The following is a 22710-nucleotide window of genomic DNA, read 5'->3' on the forward strand; positions in this document are numbered from 1 at the left end:
TTTAATGCGAAGAATTTATTATTTACAACTAAGTATGATGTTAGTCATAGGCCTTAAATAGTTGCTCGCTGTCACCTATTTCTTTTCTTTCTATTCCTAGTGCTTTAAAATTAATATCATTTCTTCCTTAAAAGTTCATACTAGAATTCATTACAGAAGCAATCTGGACCTGGAATTTTCTTTGTTGGAATTTTTTTTAATAACAACTTGATTGAGGTAGAATTTGTGTACCAAAAGTTCACCCTTTTAATTTATACAATTCAGTATTTTTTAGTATGTTCACAGAGATATGGAACTATCACCACTATTTAATTTTAGTATATTTTCATCACCCCAAGAAGAAACCCTAATCTACTAATCTACTCTGTGTCTATAGAGATTTGCCTATTTTGGAGGTTTCATATAAGTAGAATCACAAAATACATAACTTTTTCTGAGAGGCTTCTTCTACTTAGCATGATCTTTTTAAGGTTTATCAGTGTTATAATACGTATCCGTAATCAAATTCAATTTCTGGTTAAGTAATATTTGATTTTATGGATATATCACATTTTGTTCTTCTGTTGATGGGCTTTGGGTTGTTTCCATTTTGACTGTTAATGAATAATGCTGCTGGCCAGTTGTGTTTTTGTGTGCACACAGTTTTCCATTCTACTTTGTATATACTAGCGTAGAATTACTGGGTGATATGGCAACTCTGTTTAACAATTTTAGGAACTGCCAAAAGAATTTTTAAAAGCAGTGGCACTTTTTTTTACCACCCCACCAGCAATGAATGAGGGTTCCTGTTTTTCCACAGGTACCTGAATAATTGTTACTGTCTGTTTTTTTTTTAGCCCTCCTAAAATGGAGTGTGAAGTGGGATTTCATTATAGTTATGAGTTGTATCTCTCTAATTTTGAGCATTTTTAATGTGTTAATTGCTTATTGGCTGTTTGTATATATTCCTTGGAGAAATGTCTGTTCACGTCCCATTCTCCATTTATAAGTTGGGTTATTTGTCTTCATTGTTGACTTTTAAGATTTTTTAATATAATCTGGATACAAGTCTCTTTATCAGTTATATGTTTTGTAAATATTTTCTTCCATTCTGTGAGTTGTCTTTTCACTTTCTACATGGAGCTCTTTGAATCACAAAAGTTTTTATTTTGATAATATCCAGCTGGCCTATTTTCTCTTTTCGTCTTTTTTGTCAAATCTCAGAAAACTTTGCCTAACTCAAAGTCAAAAACATTTACTCCTATTTTTTTCTGTATATTTTATAATTTTTTCTCTACATTTAGGTCTATTATTCATTTTGAGTTAATTTTTATAGATGGTATGTGTTACAACTTCATTCTTTTGCATGTGAATAGTGAAGTGTTTTCCAACATCATTTGTTGAAAAGACTATATTTTTCTGATTGAACTGTAGCACTCTTGTTGAAATTCAGTTGTCCATAGGTGTAAGGGTTTATTTCTGTCCTCTCACTTCTATTCCATTGGTCTCTATTTTTCTTCTTATAATGTTTATTCTTACACCAGTACTACCTTAATAGTATAGTATGACATTGTGATTTATAATAAGAAAGAAGATTTGGTCTTCATCCCTGTTACTGGCACAGAGTTCTAAATCCCTTGCGATTTCCTAAGTGGTAAGAGAGATTGAGGTATCTTTCGTTATTCATAACAAGCCCCTTTCAACCATGCCATAGTTCATGTTAATGAGGTGACATTTGGAAACCCCCTGAGGATGTAGGCTTGTTGCCAGGAATACCAATCAAGTGATTTGAGGGTTGGGACATTCAGGCCCACCCCCTGACCTCCAGGGGTTGACTTGATTACTAATAACAATTATTCCTACATAATGAAACCTCCATAAAATTTCTGAACTCTAGGGTTCAGAGAGCTTTATTGTTGCTGAACACTTGTAGGTGGTGGGAGGTTGATGCTGTTGGACAGGGCATGGAAGCTTTGCCCTATGCAGCTTTTTCATCTGGCTGTTTCAGAGTTGTATGCTTTGTAATAAACATGGCAATCTATTAATAGTAAGTAAACTGTTTTCCTGAGTTCTGTGAGCCATTCTAGCAAATTAAACCTGAGGACGAGGATGTGGGAACCTCCCATTTATAGCTAGCTGGTCAGAAGCACAGGTAGCAACCTGGACTTATAATTGACATCTGAAGTGTGAGGAGAGGCAATCTTGCGGGACTGAACCCCTAGCCTGTGGGATCTGATGCAAACTCCAAGTAGATATGTCAGAACTGAATTGAATGTAGGACACCTTGCTTGTATTGCAGAGTTGCCTGGTAGTGGGAAGAAACCTCTGCACATTCAGTGACCAGCAGTGAAGTAGTATTGAGAATACAGAAGTATTTTGTGAGTAGAGACAGTAATATAGATGAGAAACAGGAGTGTTTTCCATAACAGAGTAATTGAAATTGAATAGTGTGAGCCCTCCAAGTTTTTTCTTTATCAAGGTTGTTTTAGCTATTCTGGGTAACTTGCATTTCCATAATTTTAGGATTGGTTTGTCAATTTCTGTAAAAGAGTAGAGCTGAGTTTTTGAGAGGGTTCGAATGAATCTGTAGCTCAACTGGAGTATTGCCATCTTGACAACTTTAATTCTTCTGATCCATGATCATTGAGATTATCTGTCTTTCCATTTATTTAGGCCTTTTAAAATTTATTGCAGTGATATTTTGTTGCTTTAAATGGGCAAGGTTTATACTTTTGTTAAAGCTATTCTAAGTATTTTATTCTGTTTGATGCTATTGTAAATGGAATTGTTTTCTTTATTTCATATTTGGATTGCTCATTGCTAGTGCATAGAAATACAGCTGAGTTTTGCATATTTATCTTGTATTCTGCAACCTTGATGAACCTGGTTATTAGCTTTCAGAAATTTATTTATTTTTGGATATCTTAGGATTTTCTATACTGATATAGTTTAATTTGCCCTTCCTTTCTTTGCTGTTTTATGATAAAATTTAAGCTCATGAATTGAAACTTGGTTTTGCTTTATTATTTTTATTTATTTTTAATTAATTTATTTTTGGCTGTGTTGGGTCTTCGTTGCTGCATGCAGCCTTTCTCTAGTTGCAGTAAGCGGGGTCTACTCTTCGTTGTGTTGTGTGGGCTTCTCGTTGCAGTGGCTTCTCTTGTTGCGGAGCATGGGCTCTAGGTGCACAGGCTTCAGTAGTTGCGGCGTGTGGGCCCAGTAGTTGTGGCACATGGGCTTAGTTGCTCTGCAGCATGTGGGATCTGCCTGGACCAGGGCTCGAACCCGTGTCCCCTGCATTGACAGGCGAATTCTTAACCACTGCACCACCAGGGAAATCCCGGTTTTGCTTTTTAATGTAAGCATAAGGCTCTCTATTTTCCTTTGAAAACTGCTTTAGCTGCATCACACAAGTTTTGATGTTGTGTTTTAATTTTCATTTAATCCAAGATATTTTTTAAAATGTTCTTGTTTGATCCATTGATTTTGTAGAATTTGTTTACTTTCCAAATATTTGTTTCATAATTTCTTATTGTTATAATTTTTATATCCTTTGTGTGTCACTCTGGATAATATTTCATGCATGGTTCAATCTTATTGAATGTATTGAAATTTGTGTTAGGGCCTAGCATATGATCCTGGGGAATGTTCCATATGTGACTGAAAAGAATACTTTTTCTTGATGGGGGCTAGTTCCAGTGGGCTGGTCATATTGCTGAAGGGTTCTATATCCTTTTAATATCTTATCTACTTGTTTTATTAAATACTGAGAAAGGAATGTGAGTATCTAAGTATAATTTGTGTGTTATCTTCTTTTAAATAAGATTTGCGGAGCTTCCCTGGTGACGCAGTGGTTGAGAATCTGCCTGCCAATGCAGGGGACATGGGTTTGAGCCCTGGTCTGGGAGGATCCCACATGCCGCGGAGCAGCTGGGCCCGTGAGCCACAATTACTGAACCTGCGCGTCTGGAGCCTGTGCTCCGCAACAAGAGAGGCTGCGATAGTGAGAGGCCCGCGCACCGCGATGAAGAGTGGCCCCCACTTGCCACAACTAGAGAGAAAAGCCCTCGCACAGAAACGAAGACCCAACACAGCCATAAATAAATTAATTAATTAATTTAAAAAAATTTTAAATAAGATTTGCTTCAGGCATTTTGAAGCTCTGTTCTTAAGTGGCAAAGCACTTAGGATTGTTACATCCTCCTGATGAATTTTCCCTTTTAGCATTTTGCATTGTTTATTTTTATTTCTGGTAGTATTTCTTTTTCTGAATTTTGTTTGGTACTGTATAGTCAGTCAGACTATCATTTGCTTATTGTGTGCTTCATGTGATATATAGTTTTTCTGTCCTTTTATTTCTAACCTGTGTCTTTACATTCACAGTTTCTAAGAGACAGTATGTTTGTTTTACTTTTTATTAGCTCTGACAAGTTTTGTGTTTTAGCAAAATGTTCATATCACATATTTTTTTTTCAAATTTTAACCTGTTTCACATTCCTTTTTTTTTTTTTAATTTAATTAAATTAATTAATTTATTTATGGCTGCGTTGGGTCCTCGTCTCTGTGCGAGGGCCTTCCCTAGTTGTGGCAAGCGGGGGCCACTCTTCATCGCGGTGCACGGGCCTCTCACTATCGCAGCCTCTCTTGTTGCGGAGCACAGGCTCCAGACACGCAGGCTCAGCAATTGTGGCTCACGGGCCTAGTCGCTCCGTGGCATGTGGGATCCTCCCAGACCAGGGCTCGAACCCGTGTCCCCTGCACTGGCAGGCAGACTCCCAACCACTGTGCCACCAGGGAAGCACCACTTATATTTAATGTTATCCTTGTGGTTGAATATGAAACCTTCTTGCTGTTTACCTTCTAGTTTTTTGTCTTTTTCCCCCCCCCCTTTTTCCTGCCTTCTCTGTGATTAACTCGTTCCCCCCCACCCCCACCCTTTTTTTTTTTTCTTTGGCTGCACTGTGTGGCATGCAGGATCTCAGTTCCCTGACCAGGGATTGAACCTGGGCCCTCAGCAGTGAAAGCACTGGACCACCAGGGAATTCCCTTAACTACTTATTTTTAATGAATCTCCTTTAACCACTTTTGGCTTCTGAGATATACTTGTTTGTATTTTTAGTGGTTTCTAAATATACATCTCTAAAGTGTCAGTCTGCCTTCAAATAATATCTTGTTACTTCAACTGTGTTATTACAGAATTTTTTCCTTTTCTGTCTTTCATCCTTTGTGTTCTTGTTGTCATTTATTTTACTTGTACATATCTTGTAATCCACATAATACATTGTTTTCTTCTCATAAAATGTTATTTGCACTTTAATATATTTTTAAAATGAGAACAATGTGTTTTATTTATATATTGTCCATTTATATTTCTCTTTATTTCTTTTGTGTAGATTCATATTTACACTTGGTATAATTTTTTAAAATCCAGATGACTTAACTTTTCTTTTAGATCTGGTCAGCTGGCAATGGGTTTTATTTATTCATTTGTCTAAAAGAGTCATTATATTTTTGGATAAGTGCTAGCACTTTGAGTTTGCTCAGGATTCCAGACACTGGTTTGGGGAGACAAGAGGAACCTAACTTGATTGGGGCAGGTGAGAGTTATACTTAATGTTGGGTCCTTTATTTAGCAGAGAAAGTTAGTAAGAATAGTGTACTGAATTTGTAAGATAAGCATGAACAGTTTGAAAATCTCATGTTTGGGCATACAGACTTTTTTTTAAAAGCTGCCATTTAGAATAAATCACAAGGGAACAGAAATGTTTGCTATTCTAATATTAAAGACTTTTGAATCATCTGGGAAAATTTGTTAGAAATGCAGATTCTCATATGTCACCCCAGAACCACAACTTAAGAACCACTAGAGTAATAGAGTGCTCAGTTGGCTGGGTGCCCTTTGAAATTAATGAGGAATTCCTGGAGGCACTGAATATGGCAGGTCTATTAAGACCATATGGCCCTTTGACTTGGCAGTCCCAGTGACCTTTTCAGAGTGCCTTTGAGGTCAAAAGTTGCCATAACAACACTAAGGTATTAGCCTTTTGCACCATTCACAAGCAAACAATGCAGTTTCCAAATAACTATATGATTGGAACATAACAAAATGAATGCAAAAGCACATAAGAACCTACATGTCTTATTAAAGAGATCTATGTCAGTTTTTATGTCTGATGTAAATATTGGTAATCCTTATAACAAAACCCTTTGGAGTCTTTTAGTGTTTTTCCCCCCTCTAGGGAGTATATTGTCCTGCCTTGAAGTTCAGTTTTGGACTTTTGTTTTAACTCTGTTTTCTCAGCATGTTCATGTTTTTCTCCTTTAACCTATGGAGTGTATTAGAATAGCAGCTTTGATGTCCTTGGAAGCAAATTTAATCTCAGCTGACATTTTTTCTTCTGTCCCATTGATTGACTTGTTTCCTGGTCATGAATCACGTTTTCCTTCTTTTCATACTTGGTCATTTTTTTAAATTTAATTTTAATTTTATACTGGGGTATAGTTGCTTTATAATGTTGTAGTAGTTTCAGGGTACAGCAGAATGATTTAGTTTTACATATTCATATAAGCATTCTTTTTCAGATTCTTTTTCCATATAGATTATTACAGAATATTGAGTAGAGTTCCCTGTACTATAAAGTATATCCTTGTTTATTTTATATATAGTAGTGTGTATATGTTAATCCAAAACTCCTAACTAGTCCCTCCGCTGCCTTGCCCCTTTGGTAACCATAAATTTGTTTTCAAATTTATGAGTCTGTTTCTGTTTTGTAAATAAGTTCACTTACATCATTTTTTTAGATTCCACATGTAAGGATATCATGTTATATTTATCTTTCTCTGTCTGACTTCACTTAGTATGATAATCTCTAGGTCCATCCATGTTGCTGCAAATGGCATTATTTTATTCTTTTTTATGGCTGAGTAATATTCCACTGTAGATATGTACCACATCTTTATCCATTCCTCTGTCGATGGACACTTAGGTTGCTTCCTTGTCTTGGCTACTGTAAATAGTGCTGCAGTGAACATTGGGATGCATGTATCTTTTTAAATTATGGTTTTCTCCGGTTATATGCCCAGGAGTGGGATTGCTGGGTCATATGGTAGTTCTATTTTTATGTTTTCAAGAAACCTCCATACTGTTCTCCATAGTGGTTGTACCAAATTACATTACCACCGACAGTGGAGGAGGGTTCCCTTTTCTCCACACCCTCTCCAGCATTTATTGTTCGTAGACTTTTTGATGATGGCCAGTCTGACTGGTGTGAGGTGATACATCATTGTAGTTTTGATTTGCATTTCTCTAATAATTAGAGATGTTGAGCATCTTTTCATGTGCTTTTTGGCCATCTGTATGTTTTCTTTGGAGAAATGTCTGTTTACATCTTTTGCCCATTTATTGATCATTTTGTTTTGTGTTTTTTTTTTTGATATTGAGCTGCATGAACTGTTTGTATATTTTGGAGATTAATCCTTTGTCAGTTGCTTTCTTTGCAAATATTTTATCTCATTCTGTAGGTTGTCTTTTTATTTTGTTTATGGTTTCCTGTGCTGTGCAAAAGGTTTTAAGTTTAATTAGGTCCCATTTGTTTATTTCTGTTTTTATTTTTATTACTCTAGGAGGTGGATCTAAATAGGTGTTGCTGTGATTTATGCCAAAGAGTGTCTGCCTGTGTTTTCCTCTAACAGTTTTATAGTATCTGGCCTTACATTTAGGTCTTTAATCCATTTTGAGTTTATTTTTGTCTGCGGTGTTAGAGAATGTTCTAGTGTCACTCTTTTTACATGTTGCTGTCCAGTTTCCCCAGCACCATTTATTGAAGAGGTTGTCTTTTTCCATTGTATATTCTGGCCTCCATTGTTGTAGATTAATTGACCATAGTTGTGTGGGTTTATTTCTGGGCTTTCTATCCTGTTCCATTGATCTATATTTCTGTTTTTGTGCCAGTACCATACTGTTTTGATGACTGTAGCTTTGTAGGATAGTCTGAAGTCAGGGAGCCTGATTCCTCCACCTCCATTTTTCTTTCTCAAGATTACTTTAGCTATTCAGGGTCTTTTTTGTCTCCATACAAATTTTCAATTTTTTTCTTCTAGTTCTGTGAAAAATGCCAGTGATAATTTGATACGGATTGCATTGGATCTGTAGATTGCCTTGGGTAGAATAGTCATTTTGATAATATTGTTTCTTCCAATCCAAGAGCATGGTATATTTTCCCATCTGTTTGTGTCATCTTCATTTTCTTTCATCAGCATCTTATAGTTTTCAGAGTAGAGGTCTTTTGCTTCCTTTGGTAGGTTTATTCCTAGGTATTTTATTCTTTTTGATGTGATGGTAAATGGGATTGTTTCCTTAACTTCTCTTTCTGATCTTTCATTGTTAGTGTATAGGAATGCAAGAGATTTCTGTGCATCAATTTTGTATTCTGCAACCTTACCAAATTCACTGATTAGCTCTAGTAGTTTTCTTGTGGCATCTTCAGGATTTTCTATGTATAATATCATGTCATTTGTGAACAGTGACAGTTTTCCTTCTTCTTTTCCAATTTGGATTCCTTTTGTTTCTTTTTCTTCTCTGATTGCTGTGGCTAGGACTTCCAAAACTATAAAAGTGAATAAAAGTGGCAAGACTGGAGATCCTTGTCTTGTTCATGATCTTAGAGGAAATGCTTTCAACTTTTCATGGTTGAGAATGATGTTAGCTGTGGGCTTGTCATATATGGCCTTTATTATGTTGAGGTAGGTTTCCTCTATGCCCACATTTGGAGAGTTTTTATAATAAATCGGTGCTGAATTTTTTCGAAAGCTTTTTCTGCTTCTGTTGAGATGATGATACAGTTTTTATTCTTCCATTTGTTAATGTGGTGTATCATACTGATTGATTTGTGCATATTGAAGAATTCTTGCATCCCTGGGATAAATCCCACTTGGTCATTGTATATGATCCTTTTAATGTACTGTTGAATTCGGTTTTTTAGTATTTTGTTGAGTATTTTTGCATCTATGTTCATCAGTGATACTGGCCTGTAATTTTCTTTTTTGTGGTGTCTTTGTCTCGTTTTGGTATCAGGGTGATGGTGGCCTCATAGAACGAGTTTGGGAGTATTCCTTCCTCTGCAATTTTTTGGAAGAGTTCCAGAAGGATAGGTGTTACCTCTTCTCTAAATGTTGAAGGAATTCGCCTGTGAAGCCATCTGGTCCTGGACTTTTGTTTCTTGGAAATTTTTTAATCACAGTTTCAATTTCCATACTTGTGATTGGTCTGTTTATATTTTCTATTTCTTCCTGGTTCAGTCTTGGGAGTTTGTACCTTTCTAAGAATTTGTCCATTACTTCTAGGTTGTCCATTTTATTGGCATATAGTTGCTTGTAGTAGTCTCTTATAGATCCTTTGTGTTTCTATGGTGTGAGTTGTAACTTCTCCTTTTTCTTTTCTAATTTTATTGATTTGAGCCCTCTCCCTTTTTTTCTTGATGAGTCTGGCTAAAGGTTTACGAATTTTTTATCTTTTCAAAGAACCAGCTCTTAGTTTCATTGACCTTTTCTATTGTTTTCTTAATCTTTATTTCATTTATTTCTGCTCTAATCTTTATTATTTCTTTCCTTATGCTACCTTTGGAATTTGTTTGTTCTTCTTTCTCTAGTTGCTTTTGGTGTAAGATTAGGTTGTTAATATTCGAGATTTTTCTTCTTTCCTGTGGTAAGGTTGTATTGCTATGAACTTCTCCCTTAGAACTGCTTTTGCTGCCTCCCATGTTTCAGATCATCGTGTTTTTGTTTTCATTTGTGTCCAAGTATTTTTTTATTTCCTCTTTGATTTCTTCAGTGATCCATTGGTTGTTTAGTAATATATTGTTTATCCTCCATGTGTTTGTGTTTTTTACAGTTTTTTTTCCTTGTAGTGGATTTCTAATCTCATAGCACTGTGGTTGGAGGAGATTCTTGCTATGATGTAAATCTTCTTAAATTTACAGAGGCTTGATTTGTGACCCAAGATGTGATCTATCCTGGAGATTGTTCTGTGTGCACTTGAGAAGAATGTGTATTCTGCTGCTGTCAGATGGAATGTCCTATAAATATCAACTAAGTCATTTAAGACTTGTGTTTCCTTAGTGATTTTCTGTGTGGATGATCTGTCCTTTGATGAAGGTGGGGTTTAATAATGGCATTAATATCTCCCACTATTATGTGTTACTGTTGATTTCTCCTTTTATGGCTGTTAGTATTTCCCTTATATATCAAGTTGCTCCTATGTTGGGGGCATATATATTTATAATTTTTATATCTTCTTCTTGGATGAATCCCTTGATCATTATTCAGTGTCCTTATTTGCCTTTTGTAACAGTCTTTATTTTAAAGTCTATTTTGTCTGATAAGAAGATTGGTGCTCCAGCTTTCTTTTGATTTCCATTTGCTTGGAATATCTTTTTCCATTCCTCCACTTTCAGTCTGTATGTGTCCCTAGGTCTGAAGTGGGTTTTTTGTAGACAGCATATATATGGGTCTTGTTTTTGTATCCATTCAGCCAGCCTATAAGTCTTTTGGTTGGAGCATATCTATATGTATGTTCGTATTGCCATTTTGTTAATTGTTTTGAATTTGTATCTGCGGGGCTTTTTTCTTCCCTTCCTCTTTTCTCTTCTCTGGTGATTTGATGACTATCTTTGGAGTTGTGTTTGCCTTGCTTTTTCTTTTTTTGTGTGTATTGTAGATTTTCAGTTTATGGTTACCATGAGGTTTTGATATAGAAGTCTGTATATAAACAAGATTGTTTTAAGCTGCTGGTCTTTTAATTTCAAATGCATTTCCAATATCCTACATTTGTACCATCCTCTTCTCACGGTTGCTGGCTTTGATATCATTTCTGTGTGGATGATTTCCTACCTTTACTCTGCTTGCCTTTACCAGTGAACTTTTCCATTAATAATTTTCTTGTTTCTAGTTGTGACTTTTTCTTTTCATCTGGAGAAGTTCCCTCAGCATTTGTTGTAAAGGTGGTTTGGTGGTGCTGAATTCTCTCAAGTTTTGCTTGTCTGTAAAGCTTTTGATTTCTCCATTGAATCTGAACAAGATCCTTGCTGGGTAGAGGATTCTTGGTTGTAGATTCTTCCTTTTCATCGCTTTCAATATATCATACCACTTCCTTCTGGCCTGCAGAGTTTCTGTTGAAAAATCAGCTCATAACTTTATGGTAATTTTGTTGTATGTTATTTGTTGCTTTTCCTTGTTGCTGTTAATATTTTCTCATTGTCTTTAATTTTTGTCAATTTGATTAATGTGTGTCTCAGTGTGTTCCTCCTTGGGTTTATCCTGACTGGGCCTCTGCAGTTCCTGGACTTGGGTGACTGTTTCCTTTCCCATGTTAGGGAAATTTTCAATTATTATCTCTTCAAATATTTTCTCAGGCCCTTTCTCTCTCTCTTCTTCTGGAACCCCTATAATACAAATATTGGTGCATATAATGTTGTCCCAGAGGTCTCTTAGACTGTCCTCGTTTCTTTGCATTCTTTTTTCTTTATCTGTTCCGCAGCAGTGATTTCCAACAGTCTGTCTTCCAGCTCACTTATTTGTTAGTCTGCCTCATTTTTTCTGCTGTTGATTCCTTCTCATGTATTTATATTTCAGTTATTGTATTGTTCAACTCTCTTCTCAAAGCTTCTAATGCGTTATTAAACATTTCTTCTATCTTCTTCATCTGTGCCTCATTCTTTTTCCAAGATCTTGGATCATCTTTACTATCATTACTCTGTATTCTTTTTCAGTTACGTTGGCTATCTCTATTTCACTTAGTTGTTGTTCTGTGGTTTTATCTTGTTCCTTCGTCTGGGCCATAATTCTCTGCCGTCTTATTTTATCTAACCTTCTGTGTTTGTGGTCTCCATTTGTCAGTTTGCAGGACTGTAGTTCTTTTTGCTTCTGGTGTCTGCCCCCTGGTTGGTGAGGTTGGTCCAGAGACTTGTGTAGGCTTCCTGGTTGGAGAGACTGATGCCTGCCCACTGGTGGGTGGAGCTGGGTCTTGTCCCTTTGGTGGGCAGGGCCTTGTCAGAGGGTTTGTTTAGAGGCAGCTGTGGGGTTAGGAAGACTTTAGGCAGCCTGTTTGCTGGTGGGTGAGGCTGTGTTCCCACCTTGTTGGTTGTTTGGCCTGAGGCATCCCTGCACTAGAGCCTGTAGGCTGTTGGTTGGGGCCAGCTGTCAGTGCCAAGATGACGATCTCCCGAAGAGCTCATGGCGATGATTATTTCTTGAGGCCTCCGCCAGCAGTGTACTTGCCCCCACAGACAGCCATGGCCAACCTCTGCTTCTCCAAGAAGCCCTCCAAGACCCACAGCTATGTCTGGCACAGGCTTCTATGGAGTCACTGCTTTGCCCTGGTTCCTAGTGCACATGAAACCTTGTGTGTGTCCTCCAAGAATGGAATCTCTGTTTCCCCCAGTCCTTTGGAGCTCCTGCTCTCAAGCCCCACTAGCGTTCAAAGCCAAATGCTCTGGCAGCGCCTCCTCCTGATGCCAGACCCACAGACTTGGGAGCCTGACATGGGGCTCAGAATTCTCACTCCTGTGGGAGAACCTCTGTGGTATAATTATTTTCCAGTTTGTAGGCCACCTACCCACTGAGCATGGGATTTGATTATATCACAGAAGCTCCCCTCCTATCTGGCTTCTTCTTTGTCTTTGGGTGTAGAATGTCTTGTTTGGTAGATTCAAGTCTTTTTTGTCAATGGTTGATTACAGTTGTGATTTTGATGTTTTCATGAGAGGAGGTGAGCTCAAGTTCTTCTACTCTGCCATCTTGTCTCCTGCTCCCCGCCCCATACTTGGTCATTTTTGATAGTGTGCTACATATTGTGACTTTTGCATTGTTGGCTGCTAGATTTTGTGATATTTGTTTACATTCTTTGGGGCATTTTGGGGGGGAGTAGTAAATTACTTGAGAATAATTTTAATCCTTTCAGTGCTTGCTTCTAATGTAATTTAATTCAAGTAAATCATTTAAATTAACTCAGTATTTGCTTGTTATTTCAGGTCTAGAGCATTCTTTAAGACTAACTTGGTCACACTAGTAGGACAATAATACTGTTGGATACAGAGCATCTAATACCTCACATAGTAGAAGATCTTTCCACTCTTTCCAAACATCCTGTCTGTGTGTATGCTTGGGAATTTTTCCACCTCTTGTGTTTGGGTTCTTTTTCCTCCATTGTTGGAAGCTTTCTTATATGAATGTACAAATTTTACTCAAGGTGACCTTTCTGTTAGAGCTTCCTGCCTCTCTCTCAGTGTACCTCTTTCCTCTGAAATATTTTACTCCAGAAATTCTAATTGTTTTGGCTTTCCTGAACTCTGAACTTTGCGTTCTGTAGTTCAGCAGGCTGTGATTTGGTGTCTTCTTTCTGTACCATAACCTAGAAATTCTATTTCTTTCCCTTCTCTCAGAGGTCCTTGTTTTCCAGTGCCATTGTCTCATGTGTAATCCCTAAAGGTCATTATTTTATTGATTTTGTATAGTTTCCAGTTGTTTGGCATGTACCATTATTCCTCTTGCACCATCATGGTCATGATTGGAAGTTCCTGTGCAGAGCCTTATTTAAACCTCTGTACATGTAGACTCAGTGTTATGTATCCTTATGTTTCAGGGCTTTAATGAGATCAATCCCTTTTTAGATTCAGAAAAAAATTATATTGTAGTTTCCTTTCCAAAGGAAAGGTCAAATGAGCACCATCACTTTGCTACTCCTATAACTACTCCTTCCTTCACATTCATGTGCATTAAAGCCAGTTCAGCTGATCTAAATGCCATATTATTTCCCATTTACAGGGTATTATTTTACAAAACCAGATGTAATCATCAAGTTGGAGCAAGATGATCCATTGTTATTAGAGGAAGAATTTCTAAACAAGAGCCATACAGGTGAGTTGAGTACTTTAGACACAACTCCAGGGGAAGTTAGATCCAAAATGGTCAGTTAGAGGTGGACATTGTGAAATAGTTTAAACACTTTTCTTTGTGAGGACTTATATCTTGAAGTGTATAAAGAGTCCCAAATATGGGACTCATACCAAATATCATACCAAATATGATGTAAATGAGTGTGTAAGAAAAGGGATGGAATATTAGCACATTGATTTTCTCATCTTACAAATAGTAAGCTTTAAGATACAGTACATACCCAAATACATAGATGATTATTCTAAATATAAATGATATAAACATTTCCATTCAAACATGCAATTTAGCAGTCATTCCCATGGGGAATTTTCTTCAGTTTTATGCATTGTTACCTTAGAAGTCAAGAGTCAGTAAATCATGTATTTGGTCCTGGTTTCTCTATTGTTTCTGTGGCCTCTTTAATATCTCTACACTAGACCATTTCATATTGATTACAGCACCTTTGTGACATGTTTTAATAATGAGCTGATCAAATTTCAAAAAATACTCATGAGATTTTTTTTGGCATTATGCTAAACCTTGAATTTAACTTTGAAAAATTGAATTCAGCCTTGACTGAGATTAGTGAATCCTGAATTATTTTTATATGTTTTCTTAATTTACCACTTTGTATTTCTGATTTTCCAAATTAATGTTAGGTATGTCTCAAATACAGTCTAATAGCATTTTCTTTTAATAGTTGACATTAGCCCATTAATATCGATTGGCAGTTACTTCTAAATGCTGTTTCTGTGTATTATGTTACAGAAGCTCTTCAGTTATAACCCTGCTTTCTTTTCTTTTTAGAATAAGTGTGTTTTTCTCCTAATAACGTAGTTAGGTTGTACTTTGGCTTAAGGTGTGACTGTATAAATTTATAATCTCATGCAATTGCTTAATGATCCATTTATTTAGACAATGTCTAGTAATCACCTGATATATAACCAGTTATGAAATTAAAATGCTTACTTTCTCTTCCTTCCCATATTTTAACACCCAACCTTAGTTTCTTTTATAATCTCTCTTAGTTTTTACCTTTTCAATATCATTGTGACTGTTACTTGATTTGTCAGCTGTAAGTTATGTATTTGGCTTCCTAGCTTTTCAAGATGTGAAAAACATCAGGATTACATCTCATTACTTTTGTTACATCTTACTTTTCCGATATTGAATATATTTTTTCTAAACGTCCAAATTCTTAAGGGCTCTAAAAGAGAGTTGTAAAACAGCACAGAAATGAGAGTAATTAATTACTGTAAATGTTATGAGTGATGTGACGTGTATTGATGCAGAAACTTGTGCTTAAGAAAGACCTGATGTTTTTCTGATCCAGTCATATTCTGTTTCTTTATGAGAATGTTAATTCCATGGGTGGTCACTCTGTACTATTTCTTATCATGGACAAAATAGTTGTATGTATATTTATGCTAAGTTTCATATTTTTAGAACCATGAGGAGACAGATCAAACAGCGGGAAATGATATTTGTTATAAATATACCTCAGAAAGAATTTATTTCTGTAATACATAAGGAATTCAGATCTTAAGACAGATATCTCCTTAGTATGGCCTTCCATGACTATCGTATTTTAAATGTCACTCCTGTGTCAAATAGTCTTATTTCCTCCTTTTTTCTGTTCCATTTTTCTCCCAACCACTCAACACCTAATATACTATTGTGAAGTATGAATTTTTCCCTCTGTCTCTTTCCACTGGAATATAAGCTCTCTGAGAGCAGATATTTAAAATATTTTATTTTCTGATTCAGTACCTGAGACAAAAACTTGGGACTCAAATGTATGTTAAATATTAAACTACTAAAATTGTTAGTAAAAAGGCAAGCAACCCATTTAAAAAAGAGTCAAAGTCCATAAAGAGGCATTTCTCAAAGAAGGGGATGAATGGCATAGATGAAAAAAAATGCTTACTCTGGGAAGCACAAATTCAGATCAGATCACATTGTAGTATGATGTTCTTCCCACTCAATTTTCAAACATGGAGAATTTTTATGATTCCAAGAGTACGATGATATGCAGGGAATCATTGACAAGGCAGGAGCAGTATTAATTGGTATAACTATTTGGGAAAACAGATTAGCATTTTCTTTAAATTTTAACATACCTGTTCCCCATGACGCAGTAGTTTCACTCCCAGGTTTATCTTCTAGAGTTTCCTATACATTTTCACTGGGAGACAAAATAAGACACTCTTCATGTAACATTTGTAAAAAGCCCAATTTTGGAAGGAACCTCAATACTAATTTACATGGGAACTTAACGTTAAATCATGATATAATAATACAATGGAATATTACACACTGCAGGACAACCATGGTCTATGAAGCTAAAATGAAAATTATGCATATGAAATCAAGCAGCAAAAGTCTATTGGTAGAAAAATGCCGTGTAAATAATGGTCAGAAACAAAAAACTGAATAGTATCTTGTTATTTGGAACAGAATGTTAAAACATACACACATACAAAAATTAAGGTGTACTTAAAACGAATGTGTGTGGGTAAATTATTTGGTGTATTATAATGCACCAAAAAAGAGTATTCCCTACTTTATTCCTGCCTCTTCTGGGACGTTATATATAATTAATATTGTGTAGTTACATTGGATTGACCATAAGGTTGGAGAGAGATATTTCATACTTATTGATGCAGCAGTCAAATTTCTTTGACTAAGCCAGTGTAACTGAGAGTGGTCTGGGTAGCTCTGAAACATACTGCATTTTTTTAAAAACTTTTTTTTTAAATTTATTTATTTACTTTGGCTGCGTTGGGTCTTTGTTGCTGTGCGCAGGCTTTCTCTAGTTACAGTGGGCGGGGGCTACACTTCATTATGGTGCACGGGTTTCTCTTGTTGCGGAGCACAGGCTCTAGGCACATGAGCTTCAGTAGTTGTGGCTCACGGGCTCTAGAGTGCAGGCTCAGTAGTTGTGGCACACAGGCTTAGTTGCTCTGCAGCATGTGGGATCTTCCCGGACCAGGGCTCAAACCCCTGTCCCCTGCATTGGCAGGCAGATTCTTAACCACTGCACTACCAGCGAAGTTCCATACTGCATTTTTAAGGACTACTAATTTATATCATATCACAGAGGAGTGCAATAATAATCAGTGAATGAGAGTTCTGTTTCAGATTTAGGAGCACAAAGCTGCATGAAATATATTTTATAGGCTCTAAGAAGGTATCAGTTGAAAGAGAAACCATTATTTTAGGGATAGCTAAAAAACTGTCGACACGCCATTAATTTTAAGATGAATCATGATTTAAGTGATAATAATTTGCTTTAAAATGTGTGTGCCTCAATGTGCACGTGTGCTCTCCGTGTATTCATTGTTAAGATGAATGGTATAGGCAGTACTTACTGTGAGAGCGTAAATTAGTGTTGGGAAGCTCTAAGAAGGTATTTTCTTGGTCAAGTTTAGAGAATAGTATTGCCTCAAAAGATATCTAGATTAATCTTTAATCCCTAAGTTGGGATATAGAGTTACTTAGAGAAAGGATTGTGAGTAGAAGATAAATGTTGAAACTGAAAAATATCATTGTAGTTAAGGAACCACTGATAGGAGGCAAATAGCCTGGCCAGACTAGATTGGAAAATATGGAGTTGTGAAATGGTAGCTAGAATATCTAATGTGCCTGGAGTTGTTAAAAAAAAAAAAAAGTTGTTTTCCAGAATGATGCCACTTAACTCCTGTTTTCTATTATATTTAGAGTAGTGTGTTCAGTGCCACCTTAGGTTTTAGCATAGGGCTGGCATTTTACATCAAAGGTTAAAATAGCCTAGGTAAGATCAGTCACACATATGGAAGAAATTTTTATGTGAAATGAATAAAAAGAGTATTTCTAAATAGGCTTTTGGAAACAGGTTGAAACATGCTATTTAAGGATCTCAGTTAATAGAAACTAAGTATGTTGAGAAGTAGGTGGAATGCTTATATAGAGATTAGTCATGGTTAAGACTAGTTTCAGGAGAGTGAGTAATCATAGTGAAAGTGGAAACTTATGATTTGATGTTCAAGAGAGGTTTGTTGTTGAACAACCCTAGTATAGTAAACTAAGGCATTAGAGCCAGCATATAGAAGTGAATTCATTCTAGGTCAAATTATGGTTTTACCTCTCATCACTTTTACACTTCTTGTACATTTGTATTTCTGTGAATAACTCGAGGAGAATTTGAGCTTGAGCTATAGAATTGTTTCTATAATCAGGAGAAAATTAGTGCAATTATGAATTTATTTTAGTGTTGACGTGTTTAGAATAGAAAAGAGGGGACTCCATCTGGAAGCTTGTAGACCTCCCACTGTAATCTCTAGTTGGAAGTATAAGGACCTGGACATTGTTATTCTTCCTCAGTCCAATCCCTTCTTTGATCTATCATTTGAAAACCCTTATTAACTGATTTTTCTTACAATTCTACCTACTGCTCATAATCAGTCATCCCAGTCTCTCATTTTCAGATTTCCTGAGTGAACCACTTTTGAGAGCCCTATTATCTATTTACCATTCATTTCCTTATTTTTAAAATGCCAACTATATAGTAATAATCATCATAACTTTGTTGTCCTTTTTTCTCAAGGAGTATAGGAATAGTATAAACATTTGGAATGTTTATTTCAGGGAGACTAGGTTCCTAGAAAGCAAATAGTTGAATACAATATAGCACATATATATAAAGGCTGCATCCTATAAGTAATGTGTTTAATGTTCATAAGACATTTTTATTTTCTTTATTTTATAAGACAGCAAACTTGATAACCACTTAGAGAAAAGTCTGGCAAATCAAGGAAAATACTTGCAGGAAGACTTTTTTGCTCAACTTCAGAATAAAGACACAGTTGAGAAAATTTTCCGCCAGAAGTCACACTGCAGAGAACATCAGAGCACTCACTCAGAAATAAAGACCTTTGAAATTGGAGGTAACTTAAGCCCTGATGCAGCCCTTACCATACCCCAGAAATGTGACACAAAAGGGAGCTTCTGTCATGATACCATATTTTGGCAAACCTCGCCCACTCAGAATACCTTTAGTGTACATCAGAGAACTGAAATAAGGGTGAAACCCTATGGATGTAAAGAATGTGGAAAATCCTTCTCTAGGAAGTATTACCTTATCGGACATCAGAGAACTCATAGTGGGGAGAGACCTTATGCATGTAATGAATGTGAGAAAACTTTTACCCACACGTCACACCTCAGAGATCATCAGAGAACTCATACAGGGGAGAAACCTTATGAATGTAGTGAGTGTGGGAAAGCTTTTAGCCATAAGTCAACCATAAAAAGACATCAGAGAAGTCACACAGGTGAGAAACCCTATGAGTGTAATAAATGTGGAAAAGTCTTCTATACAAAGTTTCACCTCACTGAGCATCAGAGTAGTCACACAGGGGCAAAACGCTATGAATGTAGTGAGTGTGGAAAATCTATCTGTAGGAAGTCATACCTTGTTGTGCATCAGAGAATTCACACAGGGGAGAAACCCTATGAATGTAATGAGTGTGGAATATTTTTCTATAGGAAGTCATACCTCACTGGCCATCAGAGAACTCATAGTGGGGAGAGACCTTATGCATGTAATGAATGTGAGAAAACTTTTACCCACATGTCAAACCTCAGAGAACATCAGAGAACTCATACAGGGGAGAAACCTTATGAATGTAGTGAGTGTGGGAAAGCTTTTAGCCATAAGTCAACCCTAAAAAGACATCAGAGAAATCACACAGGGGAGAAACCCTATGAGTGTAATAAATGTGGAAAATGTCTCTCTAGGAAGTCTCACCTCACTCGGCATCAAAATTCACACAGAACAGAAACCTTAGCAGTGTAGTGAGTGTGGAAAATCCTTCTGTGAAAATTCTCATCTACCTCTGCATCAGCGAATTCACAGAGGAGAAACCCAATGAATGGGTTGAATGTGAGAAAGCTTTTAGCTAGATGCCAGTCCTAAAGACTTCAGAGAACTCACACTGGGGAGAAATCCTATTAGTAATGAACGTGAGAAAGTTTTCCCCTGTAAACTAAACCTCAGAGTACATCGGACAGTCCCCACGTGGGGGAAACCCTGTCAACGTAGTAAACTTTAGAAAACTTAAAGCAGCAACCCAGGCCTGAGAACACATCAGAGAAGTCACACGGGGAAATCCCATTAACATGATGCATATGGGAAAGCTTTTAGCCAGAATTCAGGTCTTAGGAAACATCAGACTGAGAAACTCTGTGAATGTAACAGATATGGGGAAACTTCAACTGGAAGTGCAGCATCAGAGAACTCAGGGGAAGATCAATGAATATAATAAATGTGGAAATTTTCTCTTCGAGAAATCAACCATCAATCAACAAAACTCACAGAGAAGTCCCCCATGTGTATTGTGTATGGATAGTGTTTCAACCAGATTTCAGCCCTCATTGGACATTAGAGGACTCACACAAGAGGTAAATCCTTGAAATTAATCACTTATGAACAGTCTTTCCGCCAGACTACTCAGTGGGTGTTCGAAATTTACACAGGAAAAAAATCCTGTGAAGGTAATGGATGAGGAAAACTTTTCTACCCAAAGACCACCTTCAGTTTAATTGTACTGGAATCCAACATGAGGGTAGTGGGAATTATGCACTTTTTATGTAAAAACTATCATTATGTAAACATGTTAGAGGATACATTTGGATAGTTAAAATACCTCATGTTCCTATTTTCTCTTACTGTCTTCTGGCCAGTGTATAAAAGATGGACGATTGTTACTGAATTGCCTCTTCAGGAAAGAAGCCAAACAATGTTTTCTGCAAGACTTTTATTGTCTCAGGGTCACCAGTGCATTTAGTGTGAACATTATATTCATTATGCAAAAGTCATATGCACAGTCGTTTGGAGAACAAATCTGATTCAATTGAGGAGTTGCTGTGAACAGTGGTACTCACTATTTACCCTGTAAACAGAAAAAGAAGTTGTATTTCCATTCTCCTTTAGTTCAAAATATTTTAAAATTTTCTGGGACTCTTGATCTACATGTTATTTAGAAGTGTGTTGTTCAGTCTGCAAATGTTTTGATATTTCTGGCTGTTTTTTTAATTAATTCTAGCTTCATTGTCTTTTGAATTGTGCATTGTGACCCACAATGTTGTCTATCTCAATCAAAGTGCCATCTGGGCTTAAAAATGTGTATTCTGCTGTTGTAGAATAAAGTATTCTATAAATGTTGATTAGATCCCATTGATTGATGGTGCTGCTCAGTTCAACTGTGTCCTTGTTTCGACTGATGAATCCATTAAGTACAAATGGAAGGTTGTTGAAATTTCAAACTATAATTGTTTTCAGTTTTTTTTTTTTAATTTATTTATTTATTTTTGGTTGCGTTGGGTCTTTGTTGCTGCGCATGGACTTTCACTTGTTGCGGCAAGTGGGGGCTACTCAGCATTGCGGTGCTCGGGCTTCTCATTGCTGTGGCTTCTCTTGTTGCGAAGCAGGCTCAGTAGTTGTGGTGCATGGGCTTAGTCGCTCTGCGGCATGTGGGATCTTCCTGGACCAGGGCTCAAACCCGTGTCCTCTGCATTGGCAGGCAGATTCTTAACCACTGCGCCACCAGGGAAGTCCCAGTTCTTGCCTCCTATTTTGATCTGGTTTTAGACACATACTCTTAAGGCTTGTTCTATCTTCTGCTGAATCTACACCTTTATCATTATGTAATGCTCCTCTTTATTCCTGATAATTTTCCTTTTGTTAATTCAGCTTTGTCTGAAAGTAATAAAGCTATTGTAGTTTTCTTTTGGTTTGTTGTTTTTTTTTTAATGGCTTTTAAAATTTTATTTATTTATTTATTTATTTGGCTTAGTTGCGACACACCAGACCCTTCGTTGCAGTGCGTGTTCTCTTCATTGCGGCTCACGGGCTTCTCTCTAGTTGTGGCACACAGGCTCCAGAGCATGCGGGCTCAGTAGTTGCGGTGCGCAGGCTTAGTTGCCCTGTGGCATGTGAGATCTTAGTTCCCCAACCAGGGATCAAACCCATGTCCCCTGCATTGGAAGGCGGAATTTTAACCACTGGACCACCAGGAAGTCCCTTCATCCCTTTACTTTTAGTGTATCTTTTTACATTCAAAGGGGTTTTGTATAGATAGCATATATTTGGGTCTTTTTTAAATCCACTCTGAGATTGTTTTTTCATTGGTATATTTAGATAATTCACATATATCTGCCCTGTTTAAAATATTTATTTATTGTACTTTTTCTTTCTTCTCTTTTTCTGCCTTGTGTAATTTTAACTGCATTTTATGTGATTGCATTTTCTTTCCTCTTGATATATCAATTATCATTTTTAAAGCTTTAGTGGCTGCCCCAGAGTACACTATACACTTAAAGGTAATTCAGGTAGCTTTCAAATAATACTGTATATGCTGGAGGTTTGAACAGCATATTCCTGGATAGTTTTAATTATATATGGCTTGGTATCCTCTGGCTTCCTGGATCTGTGGTGGGAGTCTGTCACTAATTTTGAAAAACTCAGCCATTATTATTTAAAATATTTCATTTGTTTTTGCCTTCTCCTTCTGGTATCCTCATTATACATACGTTGCTTCCTTTGTAATTGTCCACACATCCCTTGGGTGTTCTGTCCGTTTTTTTTTCCTTTTTTTCCTCTTGCATTTCAATTTGCTGTTTCCATCTTGAAGTTCATTGATTGTTCCTCTACTGTGTCCAGGCTACTTGGGAGCCCCTCAAAGGTATTTTCATTTCTGCTGTAGTGTTTTTTTTTTTTTTGTATAAATTTACTTTTTATTTATTTATTTTTGGCTGCATTGG

The 22710-nt window shown here is 36.6% G+C and overlaps 1 protein-coding gene across 2 annotated transcripts in view; it reads left to right on the plus strand.

The window, feature by feature from the left end:
* Positions 1–21112, plus strand: part of LOC118896860 (zinc finger protein OZF-like) — a 29354-nt gene extending 8242 nt beyond the window's left edge. For both annotated transcript variants that reach the window (XM_036855384.1, XM_036855383.1), the window contains exons 4-5: positions 13798–13890; positions 18657–21112. In XM_036855384.1, coding sequence (XP_036711279.1) covers positions 13798–13890; positions 18657–19744 — 1181 coding nt within the window. In that variant the 3' untranslated portion in view covers positions 19745–21112. The remainder of the gene's footprint in view (positions 1–13797; positions 13891–18656) is intronic.
* Positions 21113–22710: the final 1598 nt, after the last annotated feature.

Source organism: Balaenoptera musculus, chromosome 6, assembly GCF_009873245.2.
Source record: "Balaenoptera musculus isolate JJ_BM4_2016_0621 chromosome 6, mBalMus1.pri.v3, whole genome shotgun sequence".
Lineage (NCBI taxonomy): Eukaryota > Metazoa > Chordata > Mammalia > Artiodactyla > Balaenopteridae > Balaenoptera > Balaenoptera musculus.